Source organism: Aphelocoma coerulescens, unplaced genomic scaffold, assembly GCF_041296385.1.
Source record: "Aphelocoma coerulescens isolate FSJ_1873_10779 unplaced genomic scaffold, UR_Acoe_1.0 HiC_scaffold_87, whole genome shotgun sequence".
NCBI classification, from domain to species: domain Eukaryota; kingdom Metazoa; phylum Chordata; class Aves; order Passeriformes; family Corvidae; genus Aphelocoma; species Aphelocoma coerulescens.
In genome coordinates this window covers 765,823-783,944 of record NW_027184071.1, presented here as the reverse complement: position 1 = coordinate 783,944, position 18,122 = coordinate 765,823, and the positions used below count along the sequence as shown (strand labels likewise).

Sequence of the window (18,122 nt, the reverse complement as noted above, 5' to 3'; positions counted from 1 at the left end):
AATCCTACTCTACAATCCTACTCTACAATCCTCATCTAAGCTGGTCATGGAGAAAATAGTCCTGAATGGATGGATTGCCACTGCAATCTTTTCTCCTCCTCCTTCCACTTCTTCAGTGACTGGATCAGTGGCACCAGGCTGGATGCAGGCTTGGCTGATGTTACAAATGGATGCTGCCCAAAGGAAAAAAACCAACCAAGAACAATGAACCATGACTTTCCAAGCTCAGTGCTTCAAAGGCAGAGGTAATATTTTTAAATGAAAAGGGGATTTACTCTGAGTAGGTCTAAGGAGCATAGTGCAACAGTGGCACAGGTTGTCCTGAGAGCTGGTAAGTGTCCCTTCCCTGGAAACATTCCAGGTCAGGTGGGAAGGGGCTCTGAGCAGCCTGATCTCTTTCAAGATATCCCTGCTCATTGCACACCACATGGATCAGATGGCCTTTACAGGTCCCTGCCAGCCCAGCCCAGGATTCCTCACCATTTTCATTTGGAAAGCACCAAGAGTGGAGATGAGGAGGAAGGGGGCTCATCTGATGCCTTGGGCTTCAGTGGAGGAGGAGCCCATCCTCGGACACTGTTTGACCTGCAGCCCCTTTGCATTTTACCTGCAGGAGCTCCTTGGCAGACCAGCGCCGCTCCTCGTTTGTCTGCAGGCAGCAGTTCAGGAAGTGACGCAGAGAAGCCGAGAACAGGTTGGGCTGCCGCAGCTGTGGGGTCCCTCCTGTGGCTATCAGGAGTTCAGCCTGGAGAAAAAGGAAACACAAGACTCCACCTGCTTCTTTTGATGCCTTAGGTTTTAACTTTTCTATTTTTCAAGTCCTGTACTGCCTAGTGTGTAGCTCGGAAGTTTTGTGTGGCCTGTTAGCTACTGTTCTCTCGTGCTAGTTAGACATAACAAAGCCTCTCTAGGTTTGCTCTCCAAGGACACTCCGATTGTCCCAGGGCCCAAAATGTGTGAACTCAAAGCCTCTGAAGAGGGGCAAACTTGGGCTAATTACATCATTACTGGGCTCATAATTGGAGAATTAACCCTGCTATGGAAATGGACCAAGCTTACAAAACTGTGAAGAACTCATGACCCAGGGTCCATCTTGGATGTAGCCTTTTGACTGCCCAGGCTGTATCTTTGAAGGCCGTTCAAATAAATACCTATTTTGATTCTCTTATTCTTGTCTAGTCTCTGGTTTTAGGTAGCCACTCCAGGCATCAGTTTCAAGTCTGTAAATGCTCTCCCAGAGCCCCTTGTTTAAGCTCAACTCTGCAGTGGCAATTTCTGCCTTGGCAGAGAGGCAGAGATGACTTTCCTATACCAACAAAAAACCCAAACCCCAAAGCAGCCACAGCTTTTCCAGCATCCAGCGGAGCTTGCCTCGGCAGCTGATTTGATTGGCTGACCTAGTTAGGGGCAACTACATCAGCAAAAGCACGTTTTGCTTCTCTGAAGATTCCCACCAGCTTGACAGGCAGTTTGGAAGAGGGACTTTGCTCTAACTGTTTTCAAGTATTATTATAGAAAAGGGAGTTATTGCTCAGGTAAGGAAAGAAACATTTGGAACCTCGCATTCAACACAGACACGTTAAGATGCATGCAGAAACGTATTGGGATGAAAATGCCTGTTTGGGCACACAGGAGCCACCTGCAGCTCTGTCTCGCAGCAGTCTGCAAGTTCCAGCTTCTCTGATGTGGCAAAAGAAAAACTTTTCGTGGTCAAATCAGCAGAAGGAGAAATGCTATCCCTATGGTAGCCCTCTGCTTTTCTGGATACTCAAGTCAATGCATTAAAGATGTGCCCATCCCAGAAAGTGCCAGGTAACAAATGGGAGGTTTTGGCAGGCTCTCCGTGTCACCAGGCTGCAGCTTGGTCACGTGGAGAACGTGGCTTGGGCTATGACAGAAATATGGTCACTAAGTGTTTCAGCAACACTGCACAAGAAGCAGAAGACACTATGTGGCCTTTACACCCTCATGCCCAGGTTTTAGGCAAGTGCCAAGAAACCGTACAGGGAGTGCAGTTCTTCTCTAGAAAACCACTGTTTTAGAAACTTTGTTGGTTTGGGTTTCTTTCCTTCTTTTCTGGAAATGTAACACCAGCTCTGAGATGTGTGTTTTGTGTTATTAGAGACATCTACACAGACAGACGAGCTGGAACAACTTAAAACCCAAAGGAAAGTGTTGCCTGAGAATGGAGAGTGTTTGCATGTGGTAGGGCCTGAGTTCCCCCACCGATGCAACCAAAACTACAGCAGATGCTGATGTGCTGCAGGGCCATTTTTAGAAGGGGACCTTGGTGGAAGCAGTGCCAGCAGACGGCAATGGGATTTTGTCTGATGGAGGACAGAACACAGGATAGGTGAAAAAGACAGAGGGATCAGTGAGTATTTGCTCCTTACCGAGGTAGGACTTTCATTCCAGTGAGGAGCTTCTCGTTCCACCATTTCGAATCCCACAATTCCAAGAGACCATATGTCCACTTTGGGGCCATATGGTTGACCTAGCACAACCTCAGGCGCCATCCACCAAGGCGTCCCGACCACTGAGCTCCTTAGATTCTGCTCAGGGGTGAGCTGAGCAGAGAGGCCAAAATCAGCTGAGGAGAACAAAAAAGTTCTGTACAATTAGGAAACCAAGCAAAAGAACTCCCCACTGTAAGTCTGAGAAAGCGCTGTTGAATCTCCTGGAAATCCGTCCCTGCTCTGTTTCCTCAGGACTTTAGCCAAGGAAACACGGAAGTGGCTGCTTTTTAAATTTTTTAATCCTGCCCCCAGAAGTGGCTTTTATTCCCTGGAACCTTTAGATTGTAGCTCCCTCCCTCTGGAAGGGACACACACAGACCCAAACCAGTGCCACTCTGGACGGCTTTTTCCTCGCCATACCTCTGTGCACGTTGCAACTGTGCCTTCAGCTCGCTGCAGGGGTCCCTGCACTGCCAGCAGCACCACTTTGGGGGAACTGGCAGTCACTCAAAAGCAGCCCCAAACCCCACATGCCCGGAACGCTCTGCCTGGCCAAGAATATACCAACCCAGCTTGACAGAGCCGTCAGTTCTGAGAAGGATGTTGCTGCTCTTCACATCTCGATGGATGACATGGTTTGAGTGAAGAAAATCCAGTCCTTGCAGGCACTGAGAGAGAAAACAGAGACAGGAGGATAAAAATGAGTGGTGTGATTTGAGCCCACAAGAAAGGAAACAGCTCTAAAAGATTCCCTTTCCAGGGGAATAGAGTGCAATGGCAGAACACAGAGCCATTGAGAGGAAGAGCTTGCTGCTCCAACACTACCTTTCTAAGGGAAGGCACGTCAGCTTTTGAGAGAGCCAACGGGAATTGCTGTTCTAGACTGTCCTCTGCAAAGCAGCCAGAATGACTGCTGCTGCAGTGGATGTGCTTTCTTCATCCAGAGGACAAGCAAGGCTTTGCTAAGAAAGAAAGAGTCCCTCCCTTTGCTGTGAAGCGGCTCACTTTTGGGTGGGAGGCTGCATGGCAAAGGTTTTCTTGCTGGCCTCAGCACAGACTTGGAAGTATCACATGAGTCGCCTTTCAGAAGCAAACAGCATTTTGGGTGCACTATTACCCTTTTCAGCTGAGGACTCTGAGAAATGAGTCCCTTTTACCATTAGTTTCCAATTCTGCTACCAGCACTTTTGCTTTTACAGGCAAGGAATGCCGTGCAGACAGGCTCCAGGCAAGCATTCAGAGAGGCAAGGTGGAGAACAGCAACTACAAATACAAGAGACAGAGTGAGAATGCAACAGCAGGAGATAAGAGTACAAGAACAGAGTACAGGGAGTGCAGGCACACTGCCACGCAGTTCCCCCCCTTCCCCATAGCATAGCAGCCACACAGAAGCAAAGTTTGGCACATGGAATCCCTCCAGTTCTCAGCCCCTGTTTCCCAGACAATCCTGCCCAAGCCCTCGGAAGCACAGGTGGGATCCCTGACCTCCCGACTGACGGCTGCCATCTCATCTTCAGATATGTACATCTCATAGATGGCATCAGTCAGAGTGCCTCCATCCATGTATTCCATCACCAGCCAGACTTCATCATCCACAAGGTAGCTGAAAGAAGGAAATGAGGCCATGGAGATGAATGTGCATGGCTACGCCACTGTTTGGAAAAGACAACGATTGATTCTTGTTTCCAGGTCCCTTTGAAACGAGGACAGACTCAAAGGAATAGACGTTCCCTCTAGGCTGTGCAGTGATTGCGGTCTGTGCTGTGTCAAGGAGAAAGGCACAGCTGTGAAAAAGGAGATGTCTTAGATGGCCAGCAAGTGAAAAACACAGTTTACTAACAGCCCAGATAAAAAGCTGTCACACATGGTGTTTATGGAAAAAAAGCATCTAGTCTTCCTGGCATGCACAGCAATGGAAAAGAGGGGCTGCAGTCCAAGGGAAATCCTCTCTCGGATGGTTCATCAGCATTTAAGACTCTTGAGAAAAATCAAGCCCCAAGACAACGTGGTGGCAGTGAACTTAGAGGGTATTGACTTAGTAAGATAGCACTGGTGCAGGCTTTTGAAGAATTGTCAAACGATGTGTGCCAGGGAAGACTAATGCAGACAAAATGCACTCTCTTCCCATCCATTGGAGATGAGAAGAGAAATAATAATTGATCAGTAATTAACAGCTCTATTTTCTGCCACAGACCAAAGTTGGTTTTTGACCTCTCATGCTTGCAGTAGGTAAACAAACATTCATGGGATAAGACCACGACCACTCACCTGTCTAAATAGTTGACCAGGTTGGGATTCCTATTCATCTTCATGATCATGAGTTCATTGACAGTTACTTCCTTCCTCCTCAGTCCTTGCAGACTACTTTTCTTTATGGCCACCTAAAATGACAATGACAATCAGTACCTTGAGAAGTTGGTGGCACGAGACCACAACACACATGGAGCGAGTGATTTTGGAATGACACAGCTGAGCTGTGCCAAAGTGCCTTGTGATTAGACACTGGAGTAATTAGGAACTGACATTCCAACAGCCCATTTCTCCGCTCCCTTGTGGGCCAGAAACAGGACACATGGCCACTGACGTTTTGCCTTGTCCACTTGGTAACAATGGTGTCTCAACTATCACCCACAAAGCTCTGCCCACACCCTCTGCTGCTCTGCCTGGGATCCAGAGAAGTAATCCAAGCCTTGCTACTCTATGGATACATCCTGGGCTATAAGCAGGGCTTAGGGCTCTTAGGGACGCCTTGCAGATCCCTCCCTACGTGCAGTTCCCAAGTGCAGCACTGCAGGTTGCTAAGGAACTACCAGTAAGGTTCAGATGTATTTGCTGGCAGCCAGAAATGAGAATTCAGGACTCTGAAGCTGTAGCCACAAGAAAGCAGTGAGATGCTCTAAGGCACCACCTTTGTTTTAGCCACTGAGAGTGAGTGAGCATTTCCTTCTCCAAAAGGAACCACTGCTCTCTTTGCCTTCCTTCTGGCAGCTGAGAAGGACAACGACTGTCCCAAATGTATTTTGCAGGCTGGCACCAGTCTGTGCTTCTTGTGCCTTTGCAGCACAGCTCTCCCGGTGACCCAAAGCTCCAGCCACAACTCACACCAGAGGGGAAAGCCCTCAAGAGCTGCAGAATCTGCAGGGACTGTTGACATTTACCTCTCCTCCTGTGGCATTGTCGAATGCTCTGCAAACTTCTCCGAAACCCCTAGAAACAAAACAGCAGCAAAGAAAGGAGAAGCTGTTTAGATCTTGGCGTGAAAGCCAGCCCGGACAGGAGATCTCTGCTCTAAGTGCCTAAAACCTGCAGGAGGCATGAGGGCTCTGCCAGAGGGCACATGATGCATTTTCCTCTCCAGTGCATGGGCACTGGGCCTGTTCCTGAAGCTTTGGGCTTTAGTGCCTCAGCTCAAAAAGAGAGCTTATTCTTTCATCTTGAGTTTCCGTTTCTAAACTGTGTGGTTCTAATCCTGACCACCGAGTATTTCCTTCAGCAACCTCTTGGAAAGAACTGTTCCTGAGAACTGTTATCTGACAGCTACCAGGGGCTAGGCTGCTCTTTCAGGCAAGCAAGATTCTCCTTTCATTAGTGTGGCCGGATGATTTTGAGACATACAAAAATGCTAAGGAAATTAACACACAGCTGTCCCACACTTGAGAGACAGGAGATCTTCCAGCTCCTGTTCCTTGCTGCAGGCAAGACCGTGGCAGCGTGGAGATGTCTTTGACAATGCCTTCTGACCACACTTACAAATTCTGACCAGCACTGAGAGATGGGCCAATCTAAGCCCAGTGTCTGAACATGTTTGCAGCTTGCCTGACTTGACACTTGATAGATATTCCACCAGCAGAACAGCTGGCCCATGGTTTTGTAGAAGAAACTGTGGTTGGACTCACCCGCTGCCGATATTTTCCAGTTCAGTGTATTTCATCACCGGATTTTCCATGCTCACCATTTTCCCTGAGGGAAACAAAGTGCAAGATGCTCACTTGAAAGCAGACATGCCACCTTCCAGGAGATACAAAAGGCAGCCCCACTCTCTGGGGCTCTGAGCCTTTTGTGGTCATCTGGGTAACAACAACAACAGCGACAAGAACCACAACAGCAACAGCAACAAGCCAGGCAGCTCTGCAGCACAGATGGCCAGCACTGAGACTGATTTTCTACAGTCCTCTGAAGAGATCTCTTGAGAGGAAACAAAGCACAGAGAGATGCATTCGCAGGAGAGGAGGGCATCTTGCCAAAAGAATGCCTTTCTTTTTGTAAACCAGAGCAGCTCACGTTGTGACCAATACCAACGGGGCTTTCCGCATCAGGATGCTCAGCCGTTATGGGCAGGCTGAGTTCAAAGATGCCCTTGCCCGTGTCCCATGTGAAGAACCACACTGCTTGTCTTCCCCCTGACTGCGCGGATCAGTCGCTGGCATTGGACTCGCCCTCTCAGCTCCGCACACGTCCCCGCCTTCCCAGCTCGGCACAGCGGCCACGGGCAGCAAGGACAGCAGTGCTCCTCGGGCGCCGGCGTGGCACGGACAGCTGCCCAGAGGAGATGCTGAGCCTCTCGTGAGTCCAGGCCGTGCCATGCAGAAGCCGGCCCAGACGAGGGGCTGCTGCCTCCCGGCAGCTCCGCGCTGCAGCGGCCGGGCAGCAGCAGGACTCTCTCAGCTGAGGAAGGCTCCAGCCTCTGCAGTCGCAGCGGCCGTCAGGGGCAGGGCAGGTACCACAGCAGGGCTGGGAAGGCCCAAGGATGAGCACTGACAAGCACTGGGAAGAAGCCACAGCCAGACCAAGCCCTGTTCCAAGCTCTTGCCCCCTTTCAGGACACAAGAGGATTGGCTTTGAGATCAGACACACCGAGGTGCACATCAATGCCCTTCTTGTCCCAACAGGTGATGGTAGACACAGAGTCAACTGGGCTCTGTTCTCAGCCCCCCCCAGGTCTTACCTGAGAGCACAGCACTGGCAGCTGTTATGGGCAGGAAGCAGATTCAATGGGCTGTGCTGCAGAATCACAAAGGGCTTCATGTGTTTTCCTAGAGAGTGAGCTGTGCAGGGCTTGGGCCAACGGGTGGCATTCTAACAGTCACGGGAATGATTGGGAATCAGGGATGAAAAAGTGCCACGGATCTGAGGGATAGACAGTGGATGGGCTGGAGGCTCACTCCTGAGAAATGCCTGCAGTGCAGTTTTACCTGACCACGCCACATCAATGTGTCTCTTGGACACATCCTTATAAGCATGAAACTAGGATATTAAATAGGGATTGTTATAAAGTATCTGCTTTTTCTTTGGGGACATGTGGAAAACACCTCTTGCTCTCAATTTGTGCTGTCACTTGATGTTTTTTCAAAGAAGTGGTCATTGGCAAAAATGTTGCATTGTCATAAAAACCAACTGTAGATGTAGTAGTGGTAATAGTAACAGTCATCAAAATTACACCAATAAGACACATGAGGAAGAAGAGCTCCTTCAGGATGGAGAAAAAACAACTTCACCAAAAAAAAAAAAAAAAGGCTCAAACCAAACCAAACACAAAAAAACCCCAAAACAACAAACCACCAACCAAAATCCTTACAAACCCACCAAAAGACAAAACCCCAAAACCAAACAATTTCTGCGAAGGTCTTTTGCTCTGATGAATGCTGAGAAATCAGGAGTCTAAGGAGAATTTAGGAAGCCAAATATTCCGTTCAGTTTGGCCACTAGCACAGAGGACTTGCCTAGATCATTTGCTAGGTCACAGCTGATGCAGGAACAATCCCTGCTTCTGCCTTCAGCAGAGAGGGAAGCTCAGGCAAAGCCAAGGCAGTCTGAGCTGTGCTCAGAGGCAGCAGGAACACCCAGAGCACTCCCTCGCTGCCTCGGAGCACAGCACTTCCTGTGAGGAGTCCTAAATGTCCCTGTGACACCAAACTGCGGAGCAACATTTGGCACAGCTATGCTGACACATGCACACAATACACTGTCCCTCACACAAGAAATACACAAGACGTACTCAGTAGCTCCAGGAGGTCATCCTCCATCTCCTGTTGATGGGAAGAAGCTGTGTCGCTGTTGGAGCTGAGCAAACTGCCCGGGCTCCACTTCTCAGGCTGGGGTGCAAAGGCTCCTTTAGACAATGCTGCTGCTGCTGCTGCTGCAGGAGCAGGTTCCATGCGAGAGCCTGTGTAGATCTGAGACAAGAAATGAGGTTGTGTCAGAAAGTGTGGCTGGCAGAGATTGCCCTGGGATCCCATTTCAAATGCAGGCCCAGAGGAAGATGCTGTCAGCCACATGCAGGGCTCTTAAAATGGATTTTTTTGCATGTCCACTTCTCAAACCGGATGGGTCAAAACCAAAGGCTGATTTTACTTGAGTTCATGGCCAGATTCCTGTAACATTCTCATGGATTTTCTGAAGGATGACTGCTGCAATGACTATTCCACTTCCTCCCAAGCACTCTTTTCCCCCTCCAAGGGCTATGGACACACTTGCATCTCCTTGTTCTAATGTTCTACCTCCTCCCATGGAGTCCTCTTTTCCTCCACCATCTTCGGGACGGGCTCAAGCTGCAGCAGGTCCGGCTGGGACAGTTCCTGTGCCCCACGCCAGCCTTGGGGCTCTTTGTGGCCAATCACTTGCTGGAAGTCTTTGCAGGCTGCCAGCTGAGATGTCAACACTTCCACCTCAAGTCAAACACAACAAAGCAGTCAGACACTACAGCTTATCCCTGTCAGCCGTGGGTCAGCGACTGTGAGGAAAGGGAAAGAACAGGTTCACAAGGGATACAGACAGCTTGTTTCAAGATCCATCAGGGTCACCAAGCTGACCTGCAAAAACACCTCAAGAAACAAGGAGAGCAGGAACAGGCCAGCAGGAATCCATTTGGATGACTGCTGGCCAAAAGGCCAAAGGACTAGTCGCACTGTCCAGGGCAGCAGCTGAGATTCAGCAGCCCAGGACGTGTCCTTCAGAGTGGCTGTGATAGAGACCACAGCAGGATGGCACTCAGAGACATCACCCCACCCGCCTGCTGCTCTGCAGAGGAAAAGCAAGAAGGGCAGAAACCACCAGTTTGGTGACTGCAGCGGCTCTCTCTGTTTCACTCACTCGCTTTTCTAGAGCCTCATGCTTTTGGAGTAGAAGATTAATTTCCTCTCGGATGATTTTCAGTCCTTCATCCAGCCTCTTCTCCCTTGCCTTGATCCTAGCCTCAGTTTCCTGCAGCTCTGCCTGCAGCTCTTTGTCGATGTTCTGCAAAGAAGCAGAGAGAGGATGTCTCACAAGTGGAGTGGCTTCAGCTCTTACACTCACCTGCTCTTGTAGATCGCTCCTGTGCTGATGGAGATTCTTCTCCTCTTGGATGCTTCTGATGTCCTCCTTGCTCCTCCTCTTTGCTGCCTTGATGTCACTCTTGGCTTCGGGCAGCTCTGCTTGTGGCTCTGCCTTGATGTTCTGTACACACAAATGCAGAGCAAGTGACTGGCAGCTGCCATCAGGCTCAGCTTTTTCCTCTTTCAGCCTCAAAATCACATTCATTTAGCCCCTCCCTTCTGCTTCCCTACCCAGCTCTGCTTCCATTGGAACCCTCCCGTCCCAGCACTGGTCTCTGCAGATGACAAGGCTCTGTGCTTTCAGTGCCTGTGGGACTCCTGGCCTCCTCAGTCCCAAGAGCTCCGTTTTATGTCCCTGTTCCTGCCCTTCACTCTGTCACCTGGCTAGGCAGGCTCACCTGGCCATTCTCTTGTGCCTCTTCCACCTGCTGCCTGAGCTGCTGCAGCTGCTCTCGGGCTGGGAACAGCTCTCGCCGAGTCTGGCAAGGCATCTCTGATAGAGCAATCTGCTCATGCTCTTTCTCTAGAAGGAGCTGCGCAGAAAGCAAGAGAAGATGGCTTTCAACTTCCCATAAAATATTTGTGGGGCAGGACTCAGAGACTGATGGGCTCGCACATTCCCAAAGCAATGTGCTGCTGCTCTCCCGGGTCCTTCTCTGCCCACGGGGAGGCACAGATTCCAAAGTGACACTGGCACTACAGTCAGGCTCCATCTGGGACTGAAGCTCCAACAGACTCTTAGGCATCTGACAGGGAACGTGGGGCATTTCTCAAGGCTCTGCTGAGGACCTCGCTCCTCTTCTGCCGTGTCCTGCTTGTCTTTCAGAAGTGACTGACACCCAGCCCTGTGCCACAGCCCCACCCTGGCTCTGCAGGTGGCTTCCTGTGGGAGCTTGCTCCTTGTGAGAGACACTTCTGGAGTTCATGTTCTCTTCAGGCCTGCACTGCCATTCCTGCCTTTCTGACATCTACACTCTTGTTACAAATCCTGGATTATTCAGGAGATGAGGATGCGAACAAAGAGCCTCCAATGGAGGTCAGAGGGCCTCTATGGCCACCTCAGTATATGGAGGGGAACCAAGGTGTTTCTTGTCCTCCCTCTTTTGTCAACTGAGAATTCTGACCGGCAGTAACAGAGACCCTCAGAAGGCCCAATTAACAAATTAACTTAGACACCCTTCAGGATGCCAGTGATGGAAACCATGTGTCCTGTAATGCATGTTTGACCAGAGTCACCAAACCCCACCTAGAGGATGGGATTGCTCCACACCCATAGGACAGACCAAACTTTCACGGATAAACAGGGGGAGGAAAACACCTCTGAGGGGAAAAAACAACCATCTCTGGAGGGGGAAACATCTCTGCCTGCTCGGGATCGCTTGATGGAACATGTCTCTCCTCCTCTCCTGAAAGGATGTCTTTAGGTGAGCTTTGCACCTCCAATTGCCTTGGAGCAGAGCCAGGAAGTTTCATTTAGATAAACAGATCGATAGATAGATCAATAGATAGATAGATAGATAGATAGATAGACAGATCGATCTCACTGTTATCATCTCTCTTTTCCTATGCTATGCTTTCCCTCACTACACACATCAACACTTGGTAGCCAGTGCCCTGATCAGCAGCAATCCTGAACTTGCTCTCCTGTTGCTTCAATAAACCACACTCTTGGGGAACCTGGAGCAGGAAGGGCCTTATAGAATGCGATCAGACCCAGGGCACTGCACTGGGAACTGCACTCTTTGTGCATCTGTACTGGGGCAAGTTCTTCTCTTGGACTCAACCAGACTGATGATGTTAAAGTGGCTGCACTTCAGAAATGAAGCTGAGCCCCTCCCAGACCCTCTGACCTCAGAGGACCAGCTGGAATGCAAGGGTGTGGATTTCCTGCTGAATTCCCATACCTGGAATACAACACATTCTGCTCCCCTGGGCTGCCAAAAGGCACGGGCGCTGTTAACCTGAGAGTGATGTGCAAGGCCCTGCTGGCTGGCCGGACACCAGAACAGCTCCTTCTGCACCAATCTCCTTGCCCCAAACTACGTGTTCTCATGCAAAAATACTGCAACTTCCAGAACCGCCAGCTTGCAAGCTAAAATTCTAGCAGAATCTCGTCCAGTGCTAGAAAAGTCCAGGAAAGGTTGAGTAAAAGCACCTTTGTTTGCCGAGAAAGAAAAGACAGGGAGTCTCCTCCTAGAAAACCAACAAACCAACAAACAAAAAGATGAAAGTGCCACCTACTTCAGAGCAACATCTTTGCCCCCACTCTAGGCTCCAATGCAGTTTTCAAATGCAGTTTTAAAAACAGACTTCACAACAGAAAGTATCTGCAGAAACATGGCAGCCTCTGGCTTCTGCCACGGAAGAAGGGCTCCCAACTGCGCACTTTGCTTCTTTTGCCACACGGGAGAAGAGTGGCCCCACACAGGTCCGGGGACAACACAACCATCTCTTTGCAGCTTATCAAAAGCAAAAACACAGGCGCACTCAGAGCCCCTGTCAGCTCTGCTCCTCACTGCTCTGCCTGAAGAGGCCAGAGAACAACCTGGCAACCAAGGCACCAAAGTCCCTGACTTCAAGCAGCAGCTCCCCATCCCCAGTGTGTCTCTGAAATACTCCCAGCTCAGCCCACCCAAGAAGCTCATGTGGACAAACCACCCCAAAGCACTTGTGTGCTCACATCAACAGCTTTTGTGCCAGCAGCTACTTGGCCAGCCTGTGCAGTGGGACATGGCTCTCCAGGCCACCGTGTCCCCCACGTGTCTGGCAAGGCTGAGAGCGGTGTCTTTGGAGCGCTCCCTCCTCTGGCGACAGGGGAGCCTTCATGATTCACGTTTGCCCCTCTTGGAATCCCAGCAAGCTGGGGCCTGAACATGACAGCTCAAAGGCCGTGTTCCAGCTCTCACTGGCTGGGGGGAATCGCTAGGTCCTGCCAGGACTCCAGCACTCAGCATCCTCGGCCACCACCAGCAAGTGCTGGCCGCTCAGAAACTTGCAGCTCTGATTTCCTCTAAAGACAGCCACAACCACAACTGCCACTTACCGGCTCACGACGTTCAGATTCATGACTGACCACAGCTGGAGAGTTCTGGACATTTTTCTCCTCTTCAGCCTCTTCAGCCTCTTCAGCCTCTTCAACCTCTTCTCCAGGAGCAGAGGGAGCCAGAGGAGAGCCTGAGGTTGGTTCTGGGCTCTGTGGACAGGCAGGAGTGTGAGGGACAGGCAGTTACATGTCATTTCTAACCTTATCTCTATTCAGCTCTACAACCAGCTCTACTAAGGAGAAATCATAACCTTGCATAGCAATGGGATTCCAAGTGCCTCCAACTAAAGTAAAATGGGCTAATTCAACAGTACTGCATATTGCTCTGAATTAGATATTGCAGCCTGGCTACTCTCAGCAAGCAACGTTCTCTCTGCAAAGCTGGGCTTTTAGTTCTGCGACAGCTCTGAAATGCAAAAGCAGCTCTTACACAGCGATGCCTTTGCTATTGCTGCTGCAGACATGAACATGGATTTTCTTTCTGCCCACCCAGCTCAGCCTCCTTACTCTACTGCCACAGGCCAAGCTCACAGATTTCTACACAGTTCTTAAACACCAGGAACATCAAAAGTTCCTGTCTCACTCACCTCAGGATCAGGACTGACGAATACACGGATCATGTGACCTGCAGTGGGAAGGGAAAATGAACCAGATGCTGTGAAAAAACCGTCTGTGCTGGTTAATCCCGCAGAACAAGTCCACCCAAACAGAGAGGGTTTTCTTTTCACAACAGCCCTCCAGCAGACACAGTTCTTCCACACAGCCAGCAAGAGAGCAGGACAATATTCTTGGTTGTGCCTAGGCTTTGGCCTCTTTTGCCAGTAAATGAATACAAACTTGATCAAGAAAATGCAAATTGTTCTTCAACACCCAATATTTCTCTTCTGCCCAACAGCTAAAGCTGCCTTTTTTATCCTCTCCTTCAGGTTCTTTTTTTAAAAAATAAGTTGCATGCATTAATTCCATTAAGTTACTGAAAACCGTTGCCCAGAAAACCTTCCCCCAAACCCCCCTGAGATGTCATAGTTTGACTGGGAAACAGCCCAGGAGCAGCTCTGGGGTTCAGGAGCAGACACTCACTGTTTGGGAGTTTGCACTTCATTGCAAAAAGAATCACTATTTTAGCACTCATTAAAGGGTCGAGTTAGACAGTCAAATCTTTTCATGACAAAATTTAGAAACAAAGAAGCTTTCCCTGAATTCCAGGCACAACTGCAGAGTTCTTTGAAGGCCTTCTGAGAACACCTCCCAGGCTGCCTTTTCAAAGTTGTCCTGCTTGACCCAGCCCCCTGAGGAAATGACAGACTCGGCTGCCACAGACTCTCCCGTGGAGGGAAGGGAACCCCTGCACGTTCCCTTGCAAATGCTGCCCGCACCTCCCTGGCTACAGACACCCTCTTTTGAGCTGAACGTGTTGACAGGAGCTTTACCAAAGCAGTGGCATCCTAATGGTCTTTTTGTTTCAAAATCAACTCAGTTACTAAGAAAGAGCAGGAAGCCCTACACAAGCCAGGTTGGGTTACACCCAGGGAAAACCTCTACTCACGTGTCAGGTTAGTCAGGTAATAGGCAGAATAACCAATGCCATACACAGTGCAAACTGCAGCAGCAAATGCCTCCATGATTTTAGCCCTGCTGTGCAAGTTTGCAGACTGTGCTCTAACACAAGAAAAAACAAGGCTCCTGTCAGAGTGCAGCTGCCCCCTGACAAGGCCTCAACCAGGAGGATGCTCCTGCTCTGAGCAAGCCCAAGAACTGCTCTGACACTGAGACCTTCTGTGCACCAAGGCAACCTTCTGATGACAGCACCACAACGTGGCAACCATGCCCTGACATCACAAAGCAGCTGCTCTGCGTTGGTCTGGGAATTGATGCTAAGCAACCCAAGCTTCCCTGCAGCAAACACACAATAGCCTGGGAAGTTCTCCTCTGTCACAAAGCAGCACAAACTCCCCTCGTGGGCCAAACCCTGTTGTTCAAGGGCTCCAAGAGTACTCAAAGAGTGCCCCAAGCACCTGCAGCCTGTACCCCAAGTGAACACTGAGATGGGACCAAAGCAAAGGAAACTAGACCAAGAAAATGGCCCAAAGCATTGCACAGATCCAGGAGAGAAGGCACTAATTGCATGACAGCTGTAATAATTCCTAACAAATCTCCCCACACATTTGCACTTTTATTGGACACGCCCTGGTCCCCTCTGTAGGTACATCTCTGCCTCTGCCTTTCGTCCTCTATGGAAGCAGTCGAACGGGCAGGATTTGCCCACCCGCAGGAGCTGCTCCAAGCTGGGAATGCAACTGGCAGTGCTGATTTCCAGAGGCTTCTGGCTCCCGGCTGAAGCCAAGGCCAGGAGCGGGTTGAAAGGTGCTGGCGCTGCTGCTGCTCTGTGCCAGAGAGCCCCGGCTGGGAGGGCACGGTGCCCACTGCGCCGTGGGCTCTCGCTCTCCTGCCAGAGCTGGGCGCACCTGGGAAGGAGTGATGATGACTTGTGGGAAAACCAAGGGCTTTGTGGGGGCTGCATTTCTCTGCACACACCCAGGCCACCTGGGGCACAGAGCTTTGGCCCCCAGAAAGGGGAAACCAGGGGGAAACGGCTTGAAATATTTCATTTCAACCTTTTTTACTGTTCAATATAAGTGACCACAATGAAAGGTTACCAAGCAGGGATCCATCCCTGCTGCCAGCTCAGCGTTAGAAAGGAGGCGTCACTTGATTTCAGCGCTGGGTGCATGGGGAATCACTTCCCTAACACGTGCACACCCAGCAATCTCACTTACTAGTTTGTACCCATGGAACTAAGACACACTCATTACTTTGCTGAAACTCACAGGCTAAACATGACTTCAAACTATTTGACATATTTAAACCACTTGTCAGAAGTTCTTGATGTGAGAGTAGGGGTGTCCTGAGGGTCTCTGGTGGTCATTTGGGGAACATCCCCATGTGTCAGGGATAGGAGACAGATCTGAGGCCTGACATGTTTGGTCCGCAGTGTTGCACATCGACAAGATAATGCAGAAGACGACTGTATTGTTAGTTAGTGGGACTAACTTCTAGAAATGAAACTAGGTATTGGTCACCTGGTGGAACTCATCCTGGGAAAGGAGAAACAATACATAATGGAGCCATTGTTGGCATGGAGTATGATCATGGGCCAATGTGACCTCATCTCGTAAGTTGGCCCTGGACGAAATGATGTTGAAACTGGCCACTCCTGAGGAGGAGATATAAGGTGTGCTCCTGGGGTGGAGGGGAGAGGACGACATGACGCACGCCATTTTTATCCAGGGGATGCCCTGAAGGAGTCCTGCCCTTCTGCCCCTCCCACTCAGGAGCCATGCTCTATCTCCTTCTCCTGCTCGGTGGCTTTTCCAGCAGCCAGGCGCCGGTATGTATTTCTTGCTAACGTGACTACTAAAATTCATTTGCTTTGCAATTCTAACTGGGTCTTCAGTTCTCTGGGCATGGGCGTCCTCCTGAACCCGTAACACCCATTCCTCAAATTCTCCTCTGATGGTCATTTACACCTTCCTTCCCTGGGAATTGAACACAACATTTCGTCACTGCACCCTGCAAGTGCTTTTGCTGCGTGAAGCCACATTGCATCTTTCTTTCCCAAAGTAATAAAGAAAACACAAATTGCCTACTGAAAGCCTTCTGCTCCCTTCCAAATCAGTTCACTACTCAAGCACAAGCCTCAGGCACATCCCCGATTCCCTCTGAGAGAGGAAGTAATATTTTGCTGCAGCCAAAAGGGGTTTAGGTCAAAGAATGAAAATTGTTGGATGTATGTTGGATTTATGGTTTGGAGCTGTTCTAGTTAAATTGCTGGGTGTTGCTGGGAGCTGGGAGAGGGGCAGGGTTGAAGACCTGACTAAAAAGGAAGTAGGATGAGAGGGGAGGGGACAGAAAAGAAGGTGGTCAGGAGAGCACCTAAGTTTCTTAGTACCCACCCACTGGGAAAGGGGACAGGGACCGTCCCGGCTGGGAAAGGGTCTAAAAAGCAGCCATTTTCTTAGAGGGGGGGTGTGTTGAGCTCTCGGGGAGGGAGGCACACACCCGGCTCAACGGAATCGTTACTCATAAGCAGTTTTCCTTTGCTTCGACGACTTTGTTACCATTTAATTGTATCCAAAAGTGAGTTCCTTTTTAACACCTCTCTGCCAGCAACTCAGAGCTGCATGATGCACTGCTTGCTGTGCCCTGGAGAGCACAAAGCAGGCTGGCCTGGTGGCCCCGAATATTTCTGCAGAACGCTCTGCATTCCACACCTTTGCTCTGACTCAGTGCAGAACTGCAGGATTGCAGGCGCTTCCTCCCCGAGCTGTGTGAGGCACTGGCTCCTGCAGATCTGACCTGACGAGCTGTCGCTGCCTCCCGTTGGCCTCGGTGCCCCTGGCAGAAGTGCCGTGCCTGAAGGACGCTGCCCCGTGCTCGAGCCTGCGGAGCAGCCCGGCTCCCTCCCGCTGTGCCCAGGCTGCTGCACACACTGCTAACCTTTCCCAGGACTTCCAGGGCAGCCGGCAGAAGAGTAGCAATCCTCAGCCGGGGCACCAGCCCTCGGCTGCCTTTTGCCTTTCTCTCCTCCTGGGCCGCCTCCAGACGGCCAATGGCACCAGTCTGCGCTGTGCCCAGCACGGCTACGCTTCCCTCGGCAGCAGCCAGCTGCCGCTTTGGCTCTGAGATGGGACCATGTGCCCGCTCCCAGGAAGAGGCACCCAGTGCCAGGCTGCTGCCTCTTGCAGCTCCAAGGGCCTCCTGCCAGCCTGCCTCTGCCCAGCCTCAGGCTGCTCTGGGCTCTGCGTGGGCTCTGCTGGGGCTCCGGCCTGGGCAAGGCCGGGCCGCTCTCACCTCACGCTCGCTGACAGCTCTGCCTCAGACGAGACCTTTCAGAGCACCCTCGCTGAGCTTTCTGCTTTCTCAGCTGAGCAAGACTCTCCCCGAGCCAAAGAGATTGCACTTAGGGATACAAATCCAAGTGGCAGGAACCCCAGTGCTCTCGAGTCACAGCTCAACACCTACATCTGCACAGGATGTCTTGGCTGCACAACTCCTCCTCTGCTTTTGCCTGCAAATGCCATTGCCCGTTCTGCCTCAACTACAAGCACAATGGCTGGGCAAAAACCGGCCAGTGTGCCGTATTGCAAAGGCAGTGTGGTCTGGAGAGGATGAATGAAGAAGAGCCTGCCCCACTGACAAACCATACCAAAGAAGCCATAAGTGTCACTTTCCACCTTTAAGGAACAACGGACAATTGAGAAGGAAATGTTGAGCTCATTCACAGGGTAAAAAGGAAGGAAATCTTCCAAA

At 50.6% G+C, this 18,122-nt stretch overlaps 1 protein-coding gene across 1 annotated transcript; it reads right to left on the bottom strand.

Moving 5' to 3' along the window:
• On the bottom strand, positions 1 to 17,893 carry LOC138102556 (serine/threonine-protein kinase PAK 3-like). Its single transcript, XM_069000269.1, is given in 13 exon segments — positions 1 to 173; positions 608 to 745; positions 2,394 to 2,590; positions 3,025 to 3,124; positions 3,942 to 4,059; positions 4,725 to 4,837; positions 9,546 to 9,890; positions 10,168 to 10,302; positions 12,813 to 12,962; positions 13,400 to 13,437; positions 14,359 to 14,481; positions 14,484 to 14,588; positions 17,881 to 17,893. Coding segments are annotated over 13 exon segments (1,704 nt in total). The 3' UTR covers positions 1 to 44.
• Between the last annotated feature and the right edge of the window lie 229 nt (positions 17,894 to 18,122).